Source organism: Staurois parvus, unplaced genomic scaffold (genome assembly GCF_062004578.1).
Source record: "Staurois parvus isolate SC_StPar_1 unplaced genomic scaffold, SC_StPar_1.0 ptg000882l, whole genome shotgun sequence".
Taxonomy (NCBI): Eukaryota; Metazoa; Chordata; class Amphibia; order Anura; family Ranidae; genus Staurois; species Staurois parvus.
The window spans coordinates 855,001-882,557 of record NW_028318678.1 but is presented as its reverse complement, the minus strand read 5'-3'; the positions used below and the strand labels follow the sequence as shown (position 1 = coordinate 882,557).

The 27,557-nt window shown below is 43.4% G+C and overlaps 1 protein-coding gene across 2 annotated transcripts in view; it reads left to right on the top strand.

Moving 5' to 3' along the window:
• The first annotated feature begins 429 nt into the window (after positions 1 to 429).
• Positions 430 to 27,557, top strand: part of B9D1 (B9 domain containing 1) — a 148,640-nt gene continuing 121,512 nt past the window's right edge. For both annotated transcript variants that reach the window (XM_089656026.1, XM_089656024.1), the window contains exons 1-4: positions 430 to 609; positions 2,600 to 2,668; positions 9,022 to 9,133; positions 25,242 to 25,338. In XM_089656026.1, the coding sequence (XP_089512152.1) occupies positions 550 to 609; positions 2,600 to 2,668; positions 9,022 to 9,133; positions 25,242 to 25,338 (338 nt within the window). In that variant the 5' untranslated portion in view covers positions 430 to 549. The remainder of the gene's footprint in view (positions 610 to 2,599; positions 2,669 to 9,021; positions 9,134 to 25,241; positions 25,339 to 27,557) is intronic.

Genomic DNA, 27,557 nt, shown 5'->3' with positions numbered 1-27,557 from the left:
CATGTCTGTCTGTTCTTGTGTGTCAGCAAAGCACAATAAATATGTGTTGACACAACGCACCAGAACAGTGACACGTAAAAGGAGCCCCTTAGGGTTGTCACCCCAGGACTGTGGGGTGTGTTATACATGTCATGTTCGGTGCTGTATGGTGACATGTGACTCAGTCAGGACTCAGAAGTGTGGTGAAGGTGTACAGGGACTACAGTCCTCCTCCAGGACTGTGGGGTGTAGGTGTCATATGTTATATATGTCATGTTCCGTGCTGAATGGTGACATGTGACTCAGTCAGGAGTGTGGTGAAGGTGTACAGAGACTACAGTCCTCCTCCTGGAGGGAATACATTATAACAAATATACAATCGATGACAGCGGAGTGTGAGGAGATTCGCGCTCCGCCCCCCTCAGGAAGGGTTTTTAGTCCGCCCCGCTCCCCGTAGTTTCGGTTGCTAGGCTCGAGGCTTCACATAGTAACCGTTGTATGCGCGGCCCAGACTTCTCTGGAGCAGAGTGTGTGACCTGAGTCCCCGGTGTACCGGGCCCGGCTGTGTCCATGGCCTCCTCCGCCAGTGTCTTCCTTTTCAATGTCACCGGGCAGATCGAGAGCGCCAAGGTGAGGCCTAGTGCTCAGTCCGGCCATCCGGAGCGGGGGAATGGAATCTCCCACTTGGAGGGGGGTACAGAGGTGGGAGGGGTGACACTCTGGGGGTACAGAGGAGGTGGGGACGTCTTTTTGGGGGTACAGAGGAGGGGGGATGTCACTCTGGGGATACAGAGGAGGGTGTGGGGATGTCACTTTGTCATTACAGAGGAGGGAGGGGGGATGTCGCTTTGGGGTAAAGAGGAGGGGATGTTAATTTGGGGGTACAGAGAAGGGGGAGGTGATTTCACTTTGGGGGTGTAGAGGAACGGGAAGGTATATCAGCTAGGGAGTACAGAGAAGGGGGGGATTTCACTTTGGGGGTACAGAGGAGGGGGTAGAGGATGTCTCTCTGGGGGTACAGAGGAGGGGGGAGGGCATGTCACTTTGGGGGTACAGAGGAGGGAGGAAGGGATGTCACTCTGGGGTGAAGAGGAGGGGGGAAGGGATGTCACTCTGGGGTGAAGAGGAGGGGGGAAGGGATGTCACTTTGGGGGTACAGAGGAGGAGGGAAGGGATGTCACTCTGGGGTGAAGAGGAGGGGGGGAAGGGATGTCACTTTGGGGGTACAGAGGAGGGGATGTCACTTATGGGGGTGCAGAGGAGGAGATTTCACTCTGGTGGTACAGGGAATGGGGGAGGGGATGTCACGCAAGGGTTACAGAGGAAGAGGATGAGCTCTTACATTTGGGGTACAGAGGAGGGGGCAGGGAATGTCGCTTTTGGTGTACAGAGGAGGGGGTCGGGTATTTCAGTCTGGGGGTACAGAGGAGGAGGGATGGGTTCTGACAATTGGGAGTACAAAGGTGGAGTGATGGGTTTTCACTTTTGGGGTACAAAGGGGGATGGGTTTTTACAATTGGGGTACAGAGGAGGGGGGTGGGTGCTCTCACTCGGGGTACAGAGGAGGAGGGAGGGGAAGTCATACTGAGGGTACAGAGGAGGGGGGAGGTGTTCTTACACTGGGGGTACAGAGGAGGGGGGAGAGGATGCCACTTTGAGGGTGCAGAGGAGGGGAGGAGATGTCACACTGGGGGTATAGAGAAGGGGGGGGAGAGTATGTCACTTTGGGGTACGGAGGAGTAGGGAGGAGATGTAACACTGGGGTACAGAGGAGGGGGAGGAGATGTAACACTGGGGGCACAGAGGAGGAGATGTCACATTGAGGGTACAGAGGATGTCACTTTGGGGGTACTTAGAAGGGGGTGAGGATGTAACTCTGTGGGGACAGAGGAGGAATGGGAAGGGATGTCACTCTGGGGGTACAATGAGGGGGAGGGTTCTCACACTGGGGGTACAGAGGAGGAGGGGGGGGGAGTGTCACTTTGGGGGTACTTAGGAAGGGGGGTGTCACACTGGGGATACAGAGGAGGGGGTGTAACACTGGGGGTTCAGAGGAGGGGGGAGGGGACACAATGCACTGTGGGTACAGAGAAGGGTGGCAAGGTTTTCAGTTTGGATGTACAGTGTAGGGGGAAAGGATGTCACTCTGGGGGTACAGAGGGGAGGGGATGGAATGTCACACTGTAGTACTGAGGCGGGGGGAGGTGTTCTCATACTGGGGGTACAGAGGAGGGGATGTCACACTGGGGGTACAGAGGAGGGGGGAATGGTTTCTTGCACTGGGGGTACAGAGGAGGGGGGAATGGTTTCTTGCACTGGGGGTACAGAGGAGGGGGGAATGGTTTCTTGCACTGGGGGTACAGAGGAGGGGGGAATGGTTTCTCGCACTGGGGGTACAGAGGAGGGGGGAATGGTTTCTCGCACTGGGGGTACAGAGGAGGGGGGAATGGTTTCTCATACTGGGGGTACAGAGAAGGGGGAATGGTTTCTCGCACTGGGGGTACAGAGGAGGGGGGAATGGTTTCTCGCACTGGGGGTACAGTGGGTCCTGGCATAGGGATGAGCTCACACATTGGGTCTGTAAAGCGACTTATAAACTTCCTTCTGTTTCCTCCCCTAGTTTCCTGAATTCGATGAACTTTACTGCAAGTACTGCTTTGTGTACGGACATGACTGGGCACCCACCTCTGTAAGTTCCTCTCCGCGGTGTCACTCTTGTTGCTCTCTTACTGAATTGCCCCATGTGGTTACATACAGGAAAGTAGAAATGACCTTCCACTATTATCATGTGGTGCATTGCCATGATTTTTGCGGCCAGAAGCTCCACCCCCTCTGATCAGTATCATAGTGAATCCCAGTAGGACAGGGAGCAACTGTATATCAGCTGTAGACAATGCCCAGCTATCTCAGATCTAGAGCAGTCTGTCTTGACATACAGTCAGGTCCATAAATATTGGGACATCGACACAATTCTAACATTTTTGGCTCTATACACCACCACAATGGATTTGAAATGAAACGAACAAGATGTGCTTTAACTGCAGACTGTCAGCTTTAATTTGAGGGTATTTACATCCAAATCAGGTAAACGGTGTAGGAATTACAACAGTTTGCATATGTGACTCCCACTTGTTAAGGGACCAAAAGTAATGGGACAGAATAATAATCATAAATCAAACTTTCACTTTTTAATACTTGGTTGCATATCCTTTGCAGTCAATTACAGCCTGAAGTGTGGAACGCATAGACATCACCAGACGCTGGGTTTCATCCCTGGTGATGCTCTGCCAGGCCTCTACTGCAACTGTCTTCAGTTCCTGCTTGTTCTTGGGGCATTTTCCCTTCAGTTTTGTCTTCAGCAAGTGAAATGCATGCTCAATCGGATTCAGGTCAGGTGATTGACTTGGCCATTGCATAACATTCCACTTCTTTCCCTTAAAAAACACTTTGGTTGCTTTTGCAGTCTGCTTTGGGTCATTGTCCATCTGCACTGTGAAGCGTCCAATGAGTTCTGAAGCATTTGGCTGAATATGAGCAGATAATATTGCCCGAAACACTTCAGAAGTCATCCGGCTGCTTTTGTCAGCAGTCACATCATCAATAAATACAAGAGAACCAGTTCCATTGGCAGCCATACATGCCCACGCCATGACACTACCACCACCATGCTTCACTGATGAGGTGGTATGCTTAGGATCATGAGCAGTTCCTTTCCTTCTCCATACTCTTCTCTTCCCATCACTCTGGTACAAGTTGATGTCGGTCTCCTCTGTCCATAGGATGTTGTTCCAGAACTGTGAAGGCTTTTTTAGATGTTGTTTGGCAAACTCTAATCTGGCCTTCCTGTTTTTGAGGCTCACCAATGGTTTACATCTTGTGGTGAACCCTCTGCATTCACTCTGGTGAAGTCTTCTCTTGATTGTTGACTTTGACACACATACACCTACCTCCTGGAGAGTGTTCTTGATCTGGCCAACTGTTGTGAAGGGTGTTTTCTTCACCAGGGAAAGAATTCTTCAGTCATCCACCACAGTTGTTTTCCGTGGTCTTCCAGGTCTTTTGGTGTTGCTGAGCTCACCGGTGCGTTGCTTCTTTTGAAGAATGTTCCAAACAGTTGTTTTGGCCACGCCTAATGTTTTTGCTATCTCTCTGATGGGTTTGTTTTGTTTTTTCAGCCTAATGATGGCTTGCTTCACTGATAGTGACAGCTCTTTGGATCTCATCTTGAGAGTTGACAGCAACAGATTCCAAATGCAAATAGCACACTTGAAATGAACTCTGGACCTTTTATCTGCTGATTGTAATTGGGATAAAGAGGGAATAACACACACCTGGCCATGGAACAGCTGAGAAGCAAATTGTCCCATTACTTTTGGTCCCTTAACAAGTGGGAGGCACATATGCAAACTGTTGTAATTCCTACACCGTTCACCTGATTTAGATGTAAATACCCTCAAGTTAAAGCTGACAGTCTGCAGTTAAAGCACATCTTGTTCGTTTCATTTCAAATCCATTGTGGTGGTGTATAGAGCCAAAAATGTTAGAATTGTGTCGATGTCCCAATATTTATGGACCTGGCTGTATGTTTCCAGTGTATGGAACGTTCCCCAAGTCATACATAGTGTGGAAAACCTCTCCATGTTGATAAAGTATGGCTCAGCCGCATGTAATATACAGTGGGGGGGATTTACTAAATCTGGAGAGTGCAAAATCTGGTGCAGTCCTGCATAGAAACCAATCAGCTTCCAGGTTTTATTGTCAAAGCTTTATTGAACTAGCTGAAGTTAGAAGCTGATTGGTTACTATGCACAGTTGCACCTGATTCTGAGTGTTCCAGTTGTAATAAATCTCCCCCAATGTTCCAAGGGATGAGGTGTGTCCCCAAAGAGAAAATCTACAGCAACACAGACAGCTATCAAATGTTGACAATGGATCTAGTCATCTCTACCTCTCTTCCTAAGCAGCCACTGCCTGAGTAGAAAAACCCGTCCCCTGCCAGCATCTGCCGAGTGGGACCCTTGTTCTCGGTGTGGAAGCAGTGGTCTTGTTACAGAGGTCCAAAATGCCCCCTTTTGAATCAGACCTATAGCACCATTAGCAGCAAATAATCAAAATACAACTAGCAGCAAGACTCGTGCTTCCTGTTGATTGGAGGGTTATAGCTCTCAGCAAAGGGAGTGGTGGACCTCTGCAGAGAGGCCACTGCTTCCATACATAGAGGAGAAGGCTGTGACGTGCAAGGAGGAAGGGGGATGTGCTAGGGACTTGACTCTTCCGAAGTAACCAACATTTCTAGCAAGTCCAAAGGCATATTGCAAGTAACAAACACACTGCATTTTAAATACTCCATTTTTTTTTGTTACTGCAATTTTTTAAGTTGATGACAGGGTCTCTTTTAAGTATGGTTGCAGTGTAGCAGTAGCAGCTTGTTCCCCAGAATTGCTGTTTATTGTAGTTCATATTTGAACTTCAGCCTTCCCTTTCATCTTGCATAGTTGTACGGCTCCTCTCCTGTACTGAAAGTGCTTACTCTGATTTCACTGCACACTGTGAGCTTCTCACAATGTGCTCTAGAAACTGCAGCTAGAGCTCCACCTCATTTCCTGGCTGGAGGACATCCAGCATCATCTTGGATTTCAGTCCTTTTAATCATGAAGGATCAGCACCAGATGTGGGCATAAATGCAGTCTGCCTAGGAATGCCCACTCCTCCAGACTGACACCCACCCATCAAGGCATTTTGATATTTAAATAACTCCTCCCAAGAACCAGCCCACTGTTTGCAAAAGAGCTGAGATCTCTTGAGAGGAGTACTGAGGTAGGGTGCTGTGATGTTTTCAGGAAAGTATGTACAGCACCCCACTGGCCCCTCCCACCAGCCATGATCTGCCTGCATTGCATAGAGGAGCACAGAGACTGAGTGATGACGTCACCGGCTTTAAAAAATTATATTGAAAACCGAAATGTTTTATGTAAAAATGTCATTAGCATGTTGATGAGAGGGAAGGGAAGAGCCAGGTACGGTAAAATATAAGTAGATTAAACTTCAGCTTTAACGTTTCCTCACTACACACAAAAAAAGGATTACATTCATGAAAGCAACCGCCAGACCAGAGATGGTAATTAGCATTTGCAGTTTCCTCGGAGACCTCCGTCAGGTCCCTGATTGTGTATTTCACATGCATTTTATTATCTAAATCCTATTATACAGACAAGACCTTTTCCAGGAGTTAACTGCATAAATGGCTTTATTTCTCGGTGAAGGGGGCGCTAATGACAATTTCTGGGAACATTTGGCTCCTTTAGGTCTATGTAAATATGTCTTTTCTGGAAAGACGCTCTTTGTATTTATCCAGTTATTATTTTTGTTTCATAGGCAGGGGTGAAGTCTTTGTTTTCCTCCATTCATGTATAATATCTGAAAAATGACATCCCTTTCCATGAATGCTGGCACGTATTTAAGGGGTAATTTGCATGAAGAACTAAAAACATTCAGAGCTATGCGGCCCCTACTGCTACTGGCCATTACCTAGAGCTTATCTAAACCCAAAAGTAACAGTATTTATATATTGCAGCTTATCAGTTCTTATATCTGGTGGTTGTTTTAATTTCCTTAACCACCTCCCATCCAGCCGTTGTATATAAACGGCCGGACGGTGGCAGTGCAGGGTCAGGTGACCGTTTATAAACAGCCTCCCCGCCCCCTGCTTGTGCGTGCTCCTTGAGAGTTTGCAGCACCGCGATCCAGTGCCCGCTGTGTCTTCCGGATACAGTGGAACACCGATCGTCGTACAGGACCTCTGAGCGAGATCCCGATCATCTGATCACTGATTGGCCAATCAATGATCACATGCAGAGTAGTAAGCAAGATGTCACTTGCAGGGTGGATTTGATTTAAATCCCTAGTCAGTAAGGCTTGATGTAATCCTAGTTTTCTACATAAAGACTAATTCTTGCTGGTATAACTTTAATATGCAAGTAGATGAAGATTTTTAGAATGATAACTTTTCATATTAGTTTTTTATCCCCAGTTTAATAGGTTAATCATTCATATTTGGACAACTTTTCTGTTGTATTTAGGAAGGAGAAAAATAATCATTACCTTAATAATAACAATTTAATTAAATTTATTCAACTGAAACAATAACATTCCAGCAGATGTGATTTGCTTAAACATCCATGTTTGGTAACTAATTTGGCTAAACAAAATATATATATTTTAAGAACCTTAGACTGTCAGCCCCTCCCCCTCACACTTAGTTTCACTTTCTTCTTGTGCAGATCTATTCCACTCCAAACAATCAGAAAAATATTGTTTCTATTCTATTCACTGAACTTCTTGAACCTTAGCAGTGAAGGGGTTGATTCTGTATTCATAGGTTTGTAGAAGTTAGGATGAAGGTCTTTTTCTTAACTCTGTTCATGTTATAACATTTTTGCTGTGAAGAAGAGTCATGTGATCTCCGCTGAGTCAAATTCAGTTTTGAGAACTGCAAAAGTAAACCGATCATCTGTGATAATATCTTGTAGGCAGAGAAACTGCCCAATAATCTTACAAAAACCTCTGGAAGAGCCTGACATTGTGAATGGATTCATGGAATTTATTTACCAAAAAAATTAAACATATACAGCCTCATTCTACATAATTAAAAAACTAATCTTTATTTCATGATGGAATAACCTGTGGATGGTAATATATTTTCCTCAAAAAGCATCTTATTTAAAAAAAATCCGATTTTAAATAAAAAAAATCTGATTTAAATAAAAAAAATCCATTTTTTTAAATTTCTTTTTAAAAATCATTGATTGTTATCCATCCTGGTCACTTGTGGTATCATTGCTTACTATGTGTGAAATCTGTGAATGATCACAGAGGTCACATGGTACAAGGATATTCACAACAGCCTTGTACCATGTGACAAGCTGTGACCAATCACAGCTCACTCAATAGTTCTCAATGGCGGCAAGAATGCAGCCAGAGAGAAGGAGAAATTATTGCTTTTACAGCCTTTAAAGGTGTAAAAGCAATCAGTGTAAAAAAAAAAAATCTTCATCACCCCCCACAAGTAGTACAGTGTCACCATGGTGACACTGTACTGCTAGGGTGACAGTATGTTAAAATAAATAAATAAAAAAATAAACATAATCCCGGAAGAATTTTATCAGGCATAAGGTGGATTCCTCCTTATTGCCACAGCACACCCTTCACATTGTTTTCCTCCACAAACACATTTGAATTGGTCATTAAGCCAGATCACATAACCACCATTGTGTACTTTTAAGAGCTGGACTCCAGGCAGACTGCTAAATCCACAGAAGAAATACATAAATGGGAGTTCTTTCACCCACCAAATGATTTGTATGTCTGCTCATCCAGTCCTCAGATTTACACCGCTCTGCCACGCAGTCCAGACCTGTCCAGTTTTCTCTTCTGCAGTTGGGCAACACCTACAGGTCTTGTCCCTCCCCCATTATATAATTGGGTAGTGAAAGGAGAACCGAGGATGGATTTATCTCTGTCACTTTGTTCTCTCCCCCTATCAGCATGTGTTGGCACATAAACACTGCAGCAAAACTATAAGGTATGTAGAATGTTTAACTTTTCTCCACAATATTTTGGCAGGGGGGGTGGACTGCTATTTAATATACCTGCATTTGAGTGCATGGTCCGATTTAAACACAAATGAACAGGTCCTCTTCCTATTTATATAAAAAAATTAAAAAATGAAAGGTACCTTTCCTCCCCAGATATTTTAAATTTTGTATATCTTCGTGGCTTTCTTTGGGGCACTTCAAAAGTCCATGAGAAATTTTTGGAATTAAGGTTTCTGACATCTAATCTACATTAGAGTACGAATCGCACCTTTTCTGTTGCTCATTACAGCCACTGTATACAAGACAGGGGAATCTGCTGTTTGCACTTGTACCACTAGGTGTCACCAAACTACCTTTTTTTCATACTCTGTCCTTCGACTCCTCTATATTAGCTGGCTAGTTTTTCCACTGTTTGCTGTAATCAGATTGATATTTCTTTTCTTTTCAGGGGGTGGAAGAAGGAATATCTCAAATTGCTTCTAAAAATAGACATATAAAGCAGGAGATTGTGTGGAACTTTCCTGTCGAAATAACCTTCAAAAGTACCAATCCGTACGGATGTAAGTATGCTAAGCTGACTCTTTTGTAACATGTTCTACTTGCACGATTGCTAAGACAAAGTATTAATTCTGTAGCATCACCCTGTTTGTTTTTTTTTTTTTAAAGAACCTTCCTGGACACCATTTACATTTAGGGCCAGTTCACACCACATGCAGTCCAGTGCCTTTTTTTTCAGCATCAAAAACGCATTGATAGTAGGTTACATGGTTTCCAATGGCATAGTTTACACCAGTACAGTCAGTTCTAGTGCGTTCCACTAACAGGAAAAAAAGTAGAACATGCTGCATTTTTTTCTGCACTGAACTGTACTGGAATGCTGTAAAATGAATAAAAAATTCACCAAAAACGCACATGTCCTTATTTAAGTTGAAGAAACAGAGGGGGAACAAATGAGATGGAACACATCAAAAATGTACCGGAACACGTCAAAAATGTGCATATAGAAACACATCTGGAACGCATCGGGACTGCATTTCTATGGTGTGAACTGGCCCTTAGCCACTTCCCGTCCTGCCCATGTATATAAACGGCCAGATGGGGGCAGTGAAGGAGCGGGTTGCCATTCATAAACGGCACACGCCATTTTGGACTGTGCGTGCTCCCTGAGAGCGCGCGGCACTGCGATCCGTGTGAGGTCCTGATCATGTGGCCAATCAGTGATCACATCAGTAGTAGTAAGCAAGATGTCACTTCTGACATCATTGCTTACTACGTGTGAAATCTGTGAATGATCACAGAGGTCACATGGTACAAGGCTATTCACAACAGCCTTGTACCATGTGACAAGCTGTGACCAATCACAGCTCTCACAGTATTTCTCAATGGCTGCAAGAATGCAGCTAGAAAGAAGAAATGATTGCTTTTACAGCCTTTATGGGTGTAAAAACAATCGGTGTAAAAAAAAAAAAAAACTTCATCACCCCCCACAAGTAGTACAGTGTCACTATGGTGACACTGTACTGCTAGGGTGACAGTATGTTCAAAAAAAAACATAATATAAAAATGTAAAAAAAAACTTTTGAAAAATGTACAATTTTTGGTTATAAACTAATTTGGGTTATTTTTTTTTTACTAAAAAGATAGCTGAATAAATTGTGGCCAAGATTTATGAAGAAAGATTATTTATTTGCAAAATGTTATAAGAAAAACACTTTTTTTTCTACATATTTGGACTTTTTCATTTATATAGCAAAAAAAAAATAAAAATCCCAGTGGTGAATAAATACCACCAAAATAAAGTTCTATCTGTCTCAAAAAAATGCTAAAAAATTCATATGGGTACAGTGTTGCATGACCGCGCAATTGTCATTCAAAGTGTGATAGCGCTGAAAATTGGCCTGGACAGGAAGGGGGGGAAAGTGTCTGGACTTGAAGTGTTTAAAGCTGATTTCTGGCTTTATCTTCAGTTTTGCACAGTTATATAGGCGCCTGTTCTGTACTGAAATATCTTACTCTTTGACTGCCTGAATGGCCAGGACCTGATAACGTCACTCCGTGCATGTTCACTAAAGTTACTTTATCGTGGCACAAGTAGAGTGATGTAAATGTGGTCTGAGCTGTGAATGTGCAGCACAGAAGAGGTGCAATTGGTCTCTTCTGCCATAAATTCCTCTCCCCGCCTGTCAGCAGTAATGTAATCTGAGCTGCTCTTTCACAGCTCAGACCACATGACAGGCTGCGAGAGGCATTGATGACAGAAGAGACCAATAGGTTTTCTTCTGTTATGACCTTGTGTACTCTATAATCAGAAGTTAGTAACAGACCCGGTCAGGCAGGCTCCTCCTCTTTGCTTAATATAGGTATGTGAAAGGACACGTGATGAAGATTGTGGCTGTTATGCAGGCCATAAACTGTTCGTTTTTCGGCCGTTCTGTTGCCACCAATGATGGCCAAAATCGGCCATTTTTCGCGAATTTTCCAGCATGACCGATAAAAGAAATGAGGAACTGCGAAAATCGGCCGATGACATTGCCCCACTAACGTTGCGAAAATCGGCCGATTATTTCGGATGAAAATTCAGCCGATAAACGAACCGTCTATGTCCTGCATTACTCAGCTCTGCCAGCACAGAGCACTCTATGGGGAAGGTGGAAAGCAGCATTATCCCAGAGAGAGAAAAAACATGTAAATTCCCCTGCAGAAATCCTCCCCAAATCATAACATGTGGTCTTGTGATTCTCCAATTTGACGTTAAAGGTCCAGGTCCCCAAAGTTTATAGATCAGTTCTTTAGCTCAGTACCTTTGCCAATAGTATCTCAGAATAAATTCCAGTCATGTCTAAATGTACTGAAACAGTATAACCATATGATTTTTAAAATAATAACTTTTTCATAAGTACAGCTGAGCCAAAAAAACTGTTAGCTACAAGCAGAAAGAAAGAAACCCTCACATTCTGATAACTAACTTGGACTGCACATTGTAACTTTATGGAAGCTCACAGCAGGCAGCTTAGCCGTCTGATACAACACATGTACACATGGGGGTAGATTTACTAAAACTGGAGCACTCAGAATCTGGTGCAGCTATGCATGGTGGCGCCTGACGCCTCTTGTCCTATGTTACAGATGGCTCCTGAATCTTTTTAGGACAGAGGTGGCTGCTGACACCTAGCATCCTATGTTCCTAGGACACAGGTAGCAGGTGCAAGTTGCATCCTAGGATACAGGCAACCATTCAAGGCCAATAGCATACATTTATGATAAAAGTACACATGTAAACATTAGCACATATGTTTACATGTGTACAGAGCTAAATACAGACCATAAACAGGACAATGGACACAGATTTTTCTCGTTTCTTCTATACCTCTATATGCTGGATCAGTTTCTCAGTCCTGATGCCTTTTAACCAGTTGTAGAGTCTGGGTGTGTTATATATGCCCCAAAAAATGCCATCATCATACACAGGGCTTATGTAACATGTCCTGCTGCCAGGACCTCCCCTGTCCCAGTACCCCACAATTTAGCTCTCATTGATCAAATTGGCTTTGCCAAATACACTATATTGCCAGAAGTATTAGGACTTCCCTCCAAATCATTGGATTCAGGTGTTCCAATCACCTCCATGGACACAGGTGTATACAATCAAGCCCCTAGGCATGCAGACTGCTTCTACAAACATTGGTGAAAGAATGGGTCGCTCTCAGGAGCTCAGTGACTCCAAGCGTGGTCCCGTGATAGGTTGTCACCTGTGCAATAAGTCCATCCGTGACATTTCCTGGCTACTAAATATTCCACGCTCAACTGTTAGTGGGATTATAACAAAGTGGAAGCAACTGGGAACAGCAACTCGTAAAATGACAGAGCGGGGTCAGCGCATGCTGAAGCGCACAGTGCGCAGAAGTCACCAACTGTCTGCAGAGTCAATAGCTAAAGACCTCCAAACTTCATGTGGCCTTCAGATTAGCACAACAGTGTGTAGAGAACTTCATGCAATGGGTTTCCATGGCCAAGCAGCTGCATCCAAGCCTTACATCACCAAGTGCAATGCAAAGTGTTGGATGCCGTGGTGTAAAGAATGCCGCCACTGGACTCTAGAGCAGTGGAGACGTGTTCTCTGGAGTGACCAATCACGCTTCTCTGTCTGGCAATCCGATGGACATGTCTGGGTTTGGCGGTTTCCAGGAGAACGGTACTTGCCTGCCTACATTGTGCCAAGTGTAAAGTTTGGTGGAGGGGGGGTTATGGTGTGGAGTTGTTTTTCAGGGGTTGGGCTTGGCCCCCTTGTTCCAGTGAAGGGAACTCTTAGTGCGTCAGCATACCAAGTTGGGAGCATGAAATTTTGACAATTTCATGCTCCCAACTTTGTGGGAAGAGTTTGGGGATGGCCCCTTCCTGTTCCAACATGACTGCACACCAGTGCACAAAGCAAGGTCCATAAAGACATGGAGGAGCCAGTTTGGGGTGGAGGAACTTGACTGTCCTGCACAGAGTCCTGACCTCAACCCGATAGAACACCTTTGGGATGAATTAGAGCAGAGACTGTGAGCCAGGCCTCCTCCCCCGACACCAGTGCCTGACCTGACAAATGTGCTTCTGGAAGAATGGTCCAACCTTCCCATAGACACCCTCCTAAACCTTGTGGACGGCCTTCCCAGAAGAGGTGAAGCTGTTATAGCTGCAAAGGGCGGGGCCAACTCAATATTGAACCCTACGGACTACAAAAGCAGGTGGCCCAATACTTTTGGCAATATAGTGTACACAAAGAACGTTCTGACAGCTGGAGCTGTCAAACACTCGCAGATTGCTTTTTTTTTTTTATCAACATCCTTGCTCAACTGGTATACGGCTAGGTTCACACCTAAGGATTTTGCATTATGCAGAAACGCACTACAGTCCATTTAATATGAGTTCCTATGGGTGAAGTTCACATCACCACAATGTTTCAAGCGATGTGATTTTTGGAAAGGGTCAAAGACTTTTATAAATGCAAAACGGTGCGTTTTGGTTCAATAGACTTCATTTCACTGCATTTTTGACACGTTTTTGATGAGTTTAGCGTTTTAATCTGCCCAGCAATAAGTTTTCCAAAAAAAAAGCCGCATAAAAACGCATCAAAATGCAACACGCACTACAGAAATGGATGAAATGCAAACTGCATAGGTGTTTTCTTTTTTTTCCGTTAAATGTTCCTCTGTTTAACACCTTATGAACCTTTAGTTTACTCTACTCAGCCCTAATTATCTCCTTTTTCTCCTTGTCCATTCAATTATTATTTTCCTGCTAGTTTTTTTTTTTTTTTTTCATTTCTATTTTATTTATGAATAATTTTTAAACTTTTTTTTGCTTTTGTTTTGTTCAATAATATTATTACACCTTTAACATATAGTTACACATTTCACATTTAAAAAAAGCGCAACATTTAATAAAAAAACACACTTTATTCATTTGTATTGAATTTTGTACCAGAATCATAATTTTAGTGTCATTTTAAATAGGACAAATTAGAGAATAAAATGTGTACTTTTTAGGTGCAGTAACACTATTTATTTTTAAATTAATACTGCTCAAGTGGATATTGTTAAGTTTTTTTTGTTACATTTAATTTTTTTTAAGGATTGTGAAAAAAAGAAAAATCATTGTTGCAAGACATTATTCCCAAAAAAAAAGCCTTGTTTGTCATTAAAAAAACAATATATGTATTTATCTTAAAGAAGAACCCTGGGATAGGCAAAAAAATCACACATTAGTACACCCACCTACACAAAATAACAGTTGAAGCAGTTGTAAAAGCTCAAGGTTTTTTATCTTCATGCATTCTATGCATGAAGGTAAAAAACATTCTGTTTGCAGCAGTGCCCCCAGCCCCCTCAATACTTACCTGAGCCCCATCGAGATCCAGTGATGTACACGACAGCCTCGGCTGTCCTGGGTCTCTTGCCGCCTCATTGGCTGAGACAGTCAATCACATCCAGTGAGGCCAATGAGGAGGAGGGGGGGGGGAGCAGGGCCAAGCCATGGCTCCATGTGGGAATGAAAACACGGAGCAGTGGGTGCCCCCATAGCAAGCTACTTGCTATGGGGGCACCCATAAGAAAGGAGGAGCCAGGAGAGCCTGCTGGGGATCCAAGAAGAGGAGGATTGAGGCTGCTGTGTGCAAAACCACTACACAGAGCAAGTAAGTATAGACGTGTTTGTTGTTTTACAAAAAAAAAAAATTAACCTTTAGTATCGCTTTAATACAATTTTGAAAATTGTTATCATTTAGAAGAAAAGTGCAAATGAATTTTCATGACCTCATCTCTGTAGTTCAAAAGATAACTGCATCTGCTCTGCCAAGGAGGAGGTATAATAGTCGGGATTACATCATATCCTATCTTCTTTGCAGTAAAAGGAAACTACAATTCCCATCAACCACAGGGAAGTGGAATGCATGTGGGTGGTTACACTAGGTCTGTACATGTTGAATGAGTCTGAGAGTCCCTGTCCGCCCACCACTGCAAGTGGGGCTGATTCACATCACTGCTTCCTGGAGAAAGAACTACAGAAGGGATGTGCCAAGACCAGTGGCTTGGGGAATAGGAGACATAACAACCACCGGTCTTACAAACAGGAAAGCAAAGTGAATTAACGGTTTGATTTGAAAATGAATAGGATATTTCAGAGCAACTACTGAGTGAACCAGAAGATGGAGGACATAGTAAGTGAAGGTAGGAAATCAGCAACAAGGACATGTAAAGATGTTTTGCCTGGAGTTCTGCTTTAACCACTAGCCTACAGGGCACTTATACCCCCTTCGTGCCCAGGCCAATTTCCAGCTTTCAGCGCTGTTGCACTTTGACAATTGCGCGGTCATGCAACACTGTATCCATATGAAATTTTTATCATTTTTTTTGTGACAGATAGAGCTTTATTTTGGTGGTATTTAATCACCTCTGGGGTTTTTTATTTTTCCTTAAACAAACCAAAAACCACTGAAAATTAAAAAAAAAAAAAAAAATGTTTTTTCGTAGTTTTTGTTATAAAATTTTGTAAATAAGTGATTTTTCTCCTTCACTGATGTGCGCTAATGAAGCTTCAGTGATGGGCACTGATTGGCTGCACTGATGGACACTGATAGGTGGCTCTGATGGGCACTGATGAGGAGGCACTGGTAGGTGGCACTGATGGGCATTGACGGGCATCACTGATGGGCACTGAAAGGCAGCACTCATATATGGCACTGATAGGTGGCACTGATAGGTGGCACTGACTGGCACTGGTGGGCACTGATAGGCGGCACTGATGCACACTGATAGGTGGCACTGACTGGCACTGATGGGTGACACTGAAAGGCAGCTCTGACTGGCACTGATGGGCACTGAAATGTGGCACTGATGGGCACTGGCAGGTGGCATGGATGAGCACAGAGCTGGCACTGATGGACACTGACAGGTGGCGTTGCTGGGGCTACACAGATCATCAGGGCACGCTGATCATCAGTGCTCTGATGATCTGTGTAGATGTCCCCTCTGAGGAATGCCGATTACCGGCTCTCCTCTCCTCACTAGCTGTCAGCGTGACAGCTCGTGAGGAGAGAAATGCTGAAAACCGGCATTTCTCTGTTTACATGTGATCAGCTGTAATTGGACACAGCTGATCACATGACTGAGCCAACATCTTCGGCTCTTTCTGTAGATCGGTGATCCGCTGTGTCCGAGGGACATAGCGCACCACCGAACGCCGCGCTGTGCGCTCCCGGAGCCGCGCATGCGTGGTGAGAATGGGAGGACATCATATGACGTCCTCCCAGAACGAGAACCACCTTGCGTCCGTCCTATTACTATATGGCGGGCGGCGGTTAAGTAATGACAAAGTTATCGCTGAATAAACAGGCCCATAGCAGAAATGTAAAAATTCCTCTGGTCCATTGGTGGTGAACAGGTGGGAGAGGTGAAGTGGTTGAAAGGTAATTGTTGAGTTGAGGATATGTGCTTCAGATTCATCCAGTATGATCCACGATATGAGATTACTTCTATCACTTAAACCAAATGGGTATCCCTAATAAAGTGGACATTGTTCCAAGAAATGTGTTGGGTCATAACCTGTGTATGCAATATTCTCTGTGAATTCTTCAATAATGATGTTGTAATGAATTTATAAATGTCACAAAACCCTGACCTGTGTGAGACCATAAAATGTGAAATGTTTTTATGTATGTGTTGGTATTGAGAACCGGCACACAGCAAATACCCCCCCTGTGGTTTCTCTTGGAATTTGATCTCCGTAAGATTCATTAAGATGATATGACATGCAGACGATGAACCATTTCCTCTGACTTCTTCATACTTCATTTCGTTTTTTAATATATTTATTGCCTGTTGATTACTGCAGATTTCCTGTAATTACTGATTACTAATCTGTAACACCTGCAAAGAGTTTTATTCTCCCAGCTTCTTTCTTCCTCTGAATAACGTTTAGCTCAGTATGGAAGTATTTCTGACTTTTGTTTTATGTGTTATTTAGACATACGCTATGCATTGTTGTCATAGAAACTGTATATGCATGTATTAATAGTAGAAGGATATAAAATCATAGCAATAAGGTCTCCAGGCACACAAGAAGCCAGTAATCAGCACCTTGCTGTTCATAAAAGCACATTTTATTAAATCTGATCTCCAGCCTTCAGTCTTGCAGAGTTGTACAGACTCCTCTCCTGTACTGAAATTGTTGACTTTGATTTCACTTTACACTGTGAGATTTTCACAGCGCGTATTAGAAGCTGCAGCAAGTTAGACAGAAACCGCTTTATTTCTATCTGGAGGACATCCAGCATCATCTAGCTCTTTCCTCCCCAACCTGAGTGTCTCTGGTCTGCCCCTTTTATTTCAGTGCAGTAACCCCCCCCGTTCACATATACAGTGGGGCAAAACAATATTTAGTATTTAGTCAGCCACCAATTGTGCAAGTTCTCCCACTTAAAAAGATGAGAGAGGCTTGTAATTGGCATCATAGGTAGACCTCAACTATGAGAGACAAAATGAGAAAAAAAATCCAGACAATCACATTGGCTGATTTGGAAAGAATTTATTTGCAAATTATGGTGGAAAATAAGTATTTGGTCAATATCAAAAGTTCATCTCAATACTTTGTTATATATCCTTTGTTGGCAATGACAGAGGTCAGATGTTTCCTGTAAGTCTTCACAAGGTTGGCACACACTGTTGCTGGTATGTTGGCCCATTCCTTCATGCAGATCTCCTCTAGAGCAGTGATGTTTTGGGGCTATCGCTGGGCAATATGGACTTTCAACTCCTTCCAAAGGTTTTCTATGGGGTTGAGATCTGGAGACTGGCTAGGCCACTCCAGGACCTTGAAATGCTTCTTACGAAGCCACTCCTTCATTGCCCGGGCGGTATGTTTGGGATCATTGTCATGTTGGAAGACCCAGCCATGTTTCATCTTCACTGCCCTTGCTGATGGAAGGAGGTTTACACTCAAAATCTCACAATACATGGCCCCATTCATTCTGTCCTGTACATGGATCAGTCGTCCTGGTCCCTTTGCGGACAAACAGCCCCAAAGCATGATGTTGCCACCCCCATGCTTCACAGTAGGTATGGTGTTCTTTGGATGCAACTCAGCATTCTCTCTCCTCCAAACACGACGAGTTGTGTCTCTACCAAACCGTTCTATTTTGGTTTCATCTGACCATATGACATTCTCCCAATCCTCTTCTGGATCATCCAAATGCTCTCTAGCAAACTTCAGACGGGCCCCGGACATGTACTGGCTTAAGCAGGGGGACACGGCTGACACTGCAGGATCTGAGTCCCTGGTGGCGTAGTGTGTTACTGATGGTAGCCTTTGTTATGTTGGTCCCAGCTCTCTGCAGGTCATTCACTAGGTCCCCCCGTGTGGTCCTGGGAATTTTGCTCACCGTTCTTGTGATCAATTTGACCCCACGGGGCGAGATCTTGCGTGGAGCCGCAGATCGAGGGAGATTATCAGTGGTCTTGTAGGTCTTCCATTTTCTAATTATTGCTCCCACAGTTGATTTGTTCACACCAAGCTGCTTGCCTATTGCAGATTCAGTCTTCCCAGCCTGCTGCAGGTCTACAATTTTGTTTCTGGTGTCCTTCGACAGCTCTTTGGTCTTCACCATAGTGGAGTTTGGAGTGTGACTGTTTGAGGTTGTGGATAGGTGTCTTTTCTACTGATAACAAGTTCAAACAGGTGCCATTGATACAGGTAATGAGTGCAGGACAGAGGAGCCTCTTAGAGAAGAAGGTACAGGTCTGTGAGAGCCAGAAATCTTGCTTGTTTGTAGGTGACCAAATACTTATTTTCCACCATAATTTGCAAATAATTTCTTTCCAAATCAGCCAATGTGATTGTCTGGATTTTTTTTCTCATTTTGTCTCTCATAGTTGAGGTCTACCTATGATGCCAATTACAGGCCTCTCTCATCTTTTTAAGTGGGAGAACTTGCACAATTGGTGGCTGACTAAATACTTTTTTGCCCCACTGTATGCGGCCGTGCGGGCCATGCTTTGCACAGGCACAAGAGCCTATTCATTTAAATGGACTCCCGTGGTGATCTGAGAACTCCTGTTTGTGATGCAGTAGAGGGATTCCCATACATGCCCACAGGTCCCTTGCTGTTCCTCACATACAGCAAGTCTAATGTAAGTTAATACCAGTTCACATATATGCGGCTGCGTTTTGCGCGGGCACGAGAGCCCCTTCATTTGAACGGACTCCCGTGTCCCATGACATGCAGGGAAGTCCCTCGGTTCCCAGTACAGTTGTGTTTTCCAGTGCGGGCCGCGGGTCCGCATTTCTCTGTGCTGGTGGTGTGGCTGCATGGATTTTCGTGTGGATCCGCAGCGGCACCACCTGCACAGATGTGAACCTACCCTCAGATGATGTTTGAGGACATATCATTCCACTGACCACGTGGGGTTCTCTATGCATTCTTGCTGCAGTGCATTACATATAATGTGTTTACTAATTTCCCAGAATTGTTTTTTTATCAACAGTTTTCTTCTTTCCAACTGTAGTCTCAAAAGATGTAAAATCTCCTATTTCTAACCAGCCTGATGTAGCTGCATTATCTGATTTATGCACACATCTATAGTTTTCAAGTTTTTCCACTATTCTGGCATATTATACATCTGATTTTCACCAAGTATTCGCTGATGGTGAATTATTTACTGTCATCTAAAACACATGCGCCTTGGAGATTCACCTGTAGTGAATGTTTGGTGAATGTCATTCACTGCTTTAGAAATTTGCCCCTTAACGTATAAATCCATCATTTAACTAGGTGTACCCCCAGACCTCCCTCTCTCCCTCTAGATCTTATCCTAGTATTCTTTTTCTGTTTCACTATGTTCTTGAAACGGCTTTCATTATTTTCTGTGACATTGTCACAGGTCTATAAAATGCTTGCAGGGGCAACTGCTTGGAGTTCATTTCCTATTGCTGTAGGCTCGCACCCAGAGCAACATCTTCCAAGAGCCTTTTGCATGTAATGTGTGGGCAGGTAGTTGGGAGTAAAGGCAGCAGCATTTTTCTGGCAGAGAAATTAAATCTGATGTCCACATTTAATATCACTTTAAATATTTTGTTTGGGATAAGCTGACCCAAACATACTATTTACTGCACTAAGAGGTGTGCACGCCGAATTAGTTGTATGTCGCCTCAGCTACATACAGTTTACAGCATTCTGTTCCGGCTATGAGATGGTGATAGTCATTCACGGGAAGCTTTTTATTCTGTGAATGTATACAAAGCTTCCTCTGATTGGCTTAGGTGGGCGGATGATGTCACACGCTCTGCTTCATTCATAGATTACAAAGCTTCCTGTGAATGGCTGAGTGGTGCTTAGCCCAATCCTTTGGGAAGTTCCTGTCCAACTGCCGTAACAGTTTGTTTGGGTCAGCTTGGCCGAAACAAACTATTTAAAGGGACAATAAACTACAAGATCAAATTCAAAGTATGACTAAAGGCAAAACATTTTTTAGGTTTGGATGGAGTGGAGAAGGATTGGACACTTATCTGGTTTTTACTGTTGTCTGTGTCTCCGTTAGGGAGTCACCCTTTTTATTTGTCCTGTTTACTGTTATCATCAAAAGTGAAAGGAAGAGAAACCCCAAATTTTGGGTTGTCCCCAGAAAAGTGATAGAGGGGAAATTTTCCATTGGGGACACTATTTCTGGTGAACTGGGGGTCCCCAGGGAATTCCCTTAATTTGCCAACATTTTCTTACTTCCTATTTTGGCAATGGGACAGGAAGTGAGGGTAAATCTCCCCAATGGGACACAGATGGCAAAAAATAAACTGCCTGTAGTTCTACTTTACTGTATGCAAGTGGAGAGGTACGGAGAGGGGTGGGGGATACGTGGACTTCTATAGTCCAGCAGGCAGGGATGACGACACTTGTGGGATTTTAGAGCAGCAGAGGCACTGTACTGTTGGCTAAATCAGAACATATAGGGAATTATTCATGCTTCTTATAGAGACACACACATAACAGAATGCAAGAGATTGCATTGGAAAAAAAAATTCCATGCCAGTTCTATGCCATGCAAAGATATAAACTTTGTACAGGCAATGTAGTATCCTCTTTCCTTGTGATAAGCAGGGGTGTATTTACCACAAAGCAAACAAGGCATTTGCCTGGGGCAGCATTTTTCAGGGGGGCAGCAGCATGTTTCAGGGGGGCAGCGCCACCCCTGAAAGAAGGGATGGAAGAAGGGACACACTCAGCATGGGGACCAGGTGGGATCTGAGAGAGGCTGGGGGCTGCTAGATGGGGTATGCAGAGCCTGACTCTTGTTCCCGGGGATTTCCAGAGCTGTGAAGGGGAGTGTCTTATCTCCTCCCGGGGTGGGGGGTTGCCAGTGTATGGGGGGCGGTGGTAGTGGACGGCCAGGTAGGGGGCTGGGGTGTTGTTGGTCAATGTCAGGCTCTCTTCATGGGGGAGGGAGGTGTTGGCCTGTGTCAGGGTCTCTCCGTGGGGGAGGGCGGCAATTTTTGTGTTGCCTAGGGCAGCATGAAACCTAAATACACCACTGGTGATAAGCAGTGTGGTCTGCCTTCAAGGGACATTCTAGACATACAAATCTAATTTTGCACTGTAATTGTATCAGTAGTCGGTCTCGTGTTGATAGGTGCATGTCAGCAAAATGTAATTAACTTTAATTAAGCTCGAAAGAGCAGGGCCCTCAATCCCCTCATGTTTTGCATTGTATTGGTGTTGTTCTGTCACATGTTCTGTTCCCCTTTGTAATGTACAGCGCTGAGCGAACTATTGGCGCTTTATAAATACTGTATAATAATAATAAAATTACACATGGCTGGTCGGAGGCCCTATTTGACTTGCGTTGCCCTGTGTTTTTTTGGATGCAGCATGTCCTTTTAAAGTGCAGTTCAGGCCTACTTTAATATCGTAGAAAAAAAACCCTTGTAATTCAAATAGAACCAATATGGCGTTGAGCACTCTGACGCACATCAGTGACCGGGCAGTTGGTTGACTTGGGATTTCTCTTATGACTCTCTGTTCTTAAGGAACTTTATAAATAAGTAACATCGTCGGCTGAATGGTGAGCCATTGCAGTCGTTCCCCTGCAGGCATGGATGTAAAGCTCTTTCATTTGCATTAAGGAATGCAGAACTTGCTCGTTTTTTTTTTTTTTTTTTTTTTTTTCCTGTTCTCCCCAGCGATCCGCCTGTTGGAGCCTGATTAATATGAAATGTCTTGCCGCGGCCTGACATTGATTTTAAGCAAAGCCATCATCACAGGTCATATCTCTATTATTTCTAGAATGAAGCAGATGCTTTCTTCTGTATGTCCTTATCAGCATTATACAGAGACTCTGATGTTAAGTACAATCCCCACATTCTATTTATTTTCACTGGCTATTGTGTCCAGAACTTCATTTCCCACTGAGGCTCTGAGAGGGAAGCTTTCTGAATGGACTCATCAAAGCTCTATTTCCATTAAAGAAAGCTCCCTGGCAGGTGTTGCTGTTGGTCTAAGTTTATGTGCATATTTAACGTGTCACATGATATATTCACATGTGCCACCATGTTTGCATAGAAGAGACCACATGTGAGGTGCTGCATTTGCGATGGCTCACAAGAGGGGCTCAAGAGGTAAAGTCTTGACATTGACTTCTTGAATTCATGATGTCTTCTGTCATCACATCCTGGAACCAGAGGATAACTGAAGCACCATGCCATACCATTTAGAATCCAAAAATCTGAAGACATATCAGTGCGGTTCCTGGGCCAGACTGTGTGCCCTTCATCAGGGCTTAGAATGCTATATATAATGAAATATTCGGACTCTAGTTCATGTTCTCTAAAGGAAACAGATCTTGAGAACTTGCCCTGGCAGCCAACAATTTATAAGTTTCAAATTGGAACTAGAGTCCTGACCTTCGATTTTAAGCCCTGATGAAGGAGGCACAGCCTGGCCTTGAAAAGTGTTGGCTTGGTTTTCTTTGGAATAAATCTTTTCAGACTTTTGTGGTGTAGCGCTTTCATTCACCTTTGGGATCATGATTGCATATTAGCCATTGTGTTCCTATTCAATAAAGTATCCTTCACATCCAGACTGTAGTGGGTTGTAGTGGACCCCCTTTGTCACCAGTAGTAGATGTAGGTCCTCACCGAGGTGTGTGGTCTGGTCCTCACCAGAAGGTTAGAGGTTAGCTACATGGCAGCTAGTAGGATGCAGCCTTCAGCATTGTCCCACTGGCAAAAGTTGAAAGGCTGATAGACAAGCCAATGTGTTTCAGGGGTCAGGTTGTGCCCCCTTCATCAAGACTTGGGATGCTATATATATATATAGAAAGATTAGGACTACGTGCAGCCCAAAGTAACAAATATGGTATACAAAGGATAATGTACACAAATTCAACAGCACATGACTACGCCCAGACAGCCACACTGACACACACATCCTCTAATCTGTGGGGAAAGATTAGGACTCCAGTAAGGAGTTTTATGAAACCGGATCCAGGTCTAGGTGCAGCTTTTCAGGAACAGTCTACATTTGCAATGGATTTCAGCAGGTCTCTCTTAGTATTGTTCACCAGAGTACTTTAAAAAGACTATTTATCCTCCTTTTAACACCGTTAAAGTCATGGGTGTCTGCAGGAGACTCATAGGTGCATGCATGGTAAGTGTAACACATCGTATCAGGTGTTTATTACCTCCCACATCACTCCCTAGGACAATGCCTTTGTCTGTATTTCACCCCAGAAGGACGGAGCCATCTTTGTTTAGGCACCTTCCAGGGTCACAATCTACATTCAAGCCTGTGATATTGGCTCACAGATGACACAATCATCTCAAATCCTGGTGCCTGTGCAGTTTCTGGCTGTTTTCACAAATATCTGACACAGATCAGCCTCTTCTGCAGCCTATCTCACCTTATGCTTTGCCTAAAGGTACAATGTTGCAGTCTGATCACTGGGAGGGATGACAATCAGGGACTTCATATCATATAAACAACTCGTATTCCAGATTTCAAGATGAATGCAGTATGGTCAGGTATACGTAGTGGTGTGTGTTACGTCTCTGCCCAGGCAGAGACGGAACACATGCCACTGCGCATACATGATCACGCTGCGGCCATCTTGGATTCTGAAATACGAGTTGTTTATTTTATATGAAGTGCCTGATTGTCATCTTTTCATTGTAAGTGCATTTACCACATTAAATTGGTGTTTTTAATCAGGATTACACTATGGAGAGCCTGTCTTCTTTTTCTTGATACTATGTCAAACTGAGTATATATACACAGCGATCTGATCTAACGCAGCACTACAATCATTTGACTTGTGGTTTTGAGGGAAGCTGGATATCTTGGATTGATACACGAGCGCTGGTTGACCACTCTTAATTGGGGGTCATATGATTCTGGTAAGCCTCCCTTTGTTGTACACCGAGGTGCTGTGTGGTTTATCATTAAGATGTTTTGGTGGCATTTGACATCCACATCTGTCATTTCTCTCATAATTTGAAGAACCCCTGAATTCAGTTTTTGGCTTCACACTTGAATTCCTTTATTTTTTCAATTTGTGATGACAAATACGAGTTTGATATATTTGCATTGCACTACTGTATTGCACATACATTTTAATTTATCTTAGGGCTGCACTATTGTTTTGTGATATTTATTATACTATGTATTCTGGTATCATGCTAGCTGCTCTGTTTTTTGAGTCCTAGCACAGTCTTTTTTTTGTTTTTGTTTTGTTTTTTTTCATGCTCATATCTGCTGTAGAAAGTCAGCAGTGTTTGACTATCTGCTATAGAATGTCTGCAGTCTCTAACCATCTTGTGTACTATGTCTGCAGTCTCTGACTGCTGTATTCTACCCGCAGTCTCTTACCATCTTTTGTATCATTCCATTAGTCTTTTACTGTATCCTCTTGTGTGTCTTCTGTCTCTAATAATGAATATGAATGCATTTGATGCGTGGCCCCTTGATGATGTCAGGAGCCACACTTGAGGCCCCCCTATATCAAAAAAGTTGACCATCACTGCCCTATATTAATTTCACTGAAAACTGTTATCTAGTCTTGAACCTGTTTCCAGATACAACCAAACTGTAAACCATGAAAAACATTTCCTGAACACTAGAGTGAAGTTTTCAGTTTTGTATTTCAGGGCCGCAGATTGTGGTCAGTGTCTATGGGCCGGACGCCTTTGGGAACGATATTGTCAGAGGTTATGGAGCCGTTCATCTCCCCTTTACTTCAGGAAGGTAGGTCATTATAATGCTGGGAAATGATTTTCTTTTTTGATTTGGCTGCTAATGATTCTCCTGCCTCTTCCAGAATTACTACACAGTCAATATAATTTATTTAATTTGCAAGTCTCAGTAAAAATGGAGAAGTAATGTTAAAAATACCAAACATTCTCTTAGTAGTAAAAGCTAGTTCATCCTGTGCTGCAGAAATAAAAATCCTTTAGCAGGTTCTCGGATACATATTTTTCATCTGTGCATTTCGCTGTTGTTTTGCCTCAAGTTCAGCTTTAAAAACAGTCTGCTTCTCTTTATAGTTTGTAAATGTATTCGTGTACAGAGGTAGATTTATTATTTCTTATACAGTGTATTTATTATTACATATTTGGGTTCTGTTTCCTGCTTAGCGGTGCTGCATAGTGATTTTGCTTTTCACTGTCTGGCCCCATGCGCATATCGCTTAGCCAGAACATAGGGTCCTGCTAGTCACCTAAAAAGCGAGATTCATATGCGGAGACAAGAGTCACACATAGGACAGCCTATTCATTTGAATGGGCTGCCCTATTCGCTGTTGTCCACCAAAGAAGCTCATGGTCCAAATTTTGGAAACCGGAAGTTGTAAACCGGAACTCAGCTTCACAATGAGGCTCGGAGTGCAGGTGCAGTCGCTTCATGCTTCATCTGTGCTCGCCGCTAGAGAATTTCTACTCGCATTTGCGAGTGGGTGAGCGGCTTTTTCAAGCCCTGCTCTAGAAGATGACTTTAGCAGTAGATATCAGACCATAAAGGAAACAATTGAGTACTGTCTGTGATACTTTTTTTATTTGCACTAAGATACAATTTTGAGGACAAGCTTTCGGGGTATGTCCCGTCTTCAGGGTCCAGGCAGTACTATTACAAAGTTTTAGCAGAATGTTAACAGAAATGTTAAAAGGGGGAGAAGAAAAAAAAATCCACGCAAACAAATGTACACAGCAATGGTTATAAAGCTAGGATTAGACTAGAGATAAGACAGAGCAAAAGCAAAGACTTGGGGGGGGGGGGGGCGTTTTAACACTCACAGAGGGAGTCGTAAAACTTTTGGATAATGAGTGAGGAATCCCATGTCCAAATTAAGGCCGGTATCTCTTGTGTCAAATAGAATTAATATTCTTAGTTCAAAATTTTTCCTTTCCTGAATAGTTTTGAAAATTCCTTTTTAAGAACTAAAATATTGAGGTCTCCCATTGTGTGGTCCGGTTGTGGGAAATGGTGTCCCACACGTGTGCAGAGGTCATCTTCTTTATGTTCCTTGATGGTATGTCTGTGCAGATTCATCCTTGTTCACAACTTCTGTCCTGTTTCGCCAACATAAGATCCTTTGCTGCATTTTCTGCACTGGATAAGGTACACAACATAACTGGAGGTGCAGCTGTATGATCTGGAGATATTGAAGATCCCTTTTGAGTGTCTGACACTTTTTGATGGATTGATTTGGTTGCACAGTTTGCAGCGTTTTTTATTGCAGGTTTTGCTTCCATTATTTGTGACCTCCTAATCAGAAGGAAGTTTCCTACTGATTAGTTTATTTCTGAGGTTGGGGGGTTGTCTGAAGGCCAGTATTGGGGGTTGTTGAAATATTTCTTTCAGAGTTCCATCCTCTGTTATGATGGGTTGTAAATCTTTGATTATTTTTCTTATCCCTTCTAGTGCTGGGTTGTATGTGGTTACTAGAGGTACACGGTTGTTTTTTTTTCTCCTTGTACTGAAGTAGATTTTCCCTTCGGGTTCTCAAGGCTGTGTTTATGCCGGTGTTGATAGTTTTGTCCTTGTAACCTTTCTTATGGAAGGAGTCTGCTAGTGTCCCGAGATGTTTATCTCTGTCTCTTGAGTCAGAACATACTCGGTGGTATCTAATGGCCTGACTGTGTATGATGGCACGTTTTGTGTGTTGGGGGTGGAAGCTGGAATTGTAGAGGTAGTTGCATCTGTCAGTGGGTTTCCTGTATGTTGAGGTGTGAAGCGTATCATCCTTGATGTATACTGTGGTGTCTAGGAAGTTGACTTGTGTGTTTGAGTATTCCATTTTTAGTTTGATTGATGGATGAAAAGTGTTGATCAATGAGTAAAATTGTTTTAGGTTTCCTTCACGTTCTGTCCATATGATGAAAATATCATCAATATAGCGATAGTATCTGTATGGTTTTTGTTCCATGCTGTTCAGGAATTTTTCCTCTAGGTCAGCCATAAATAAATTA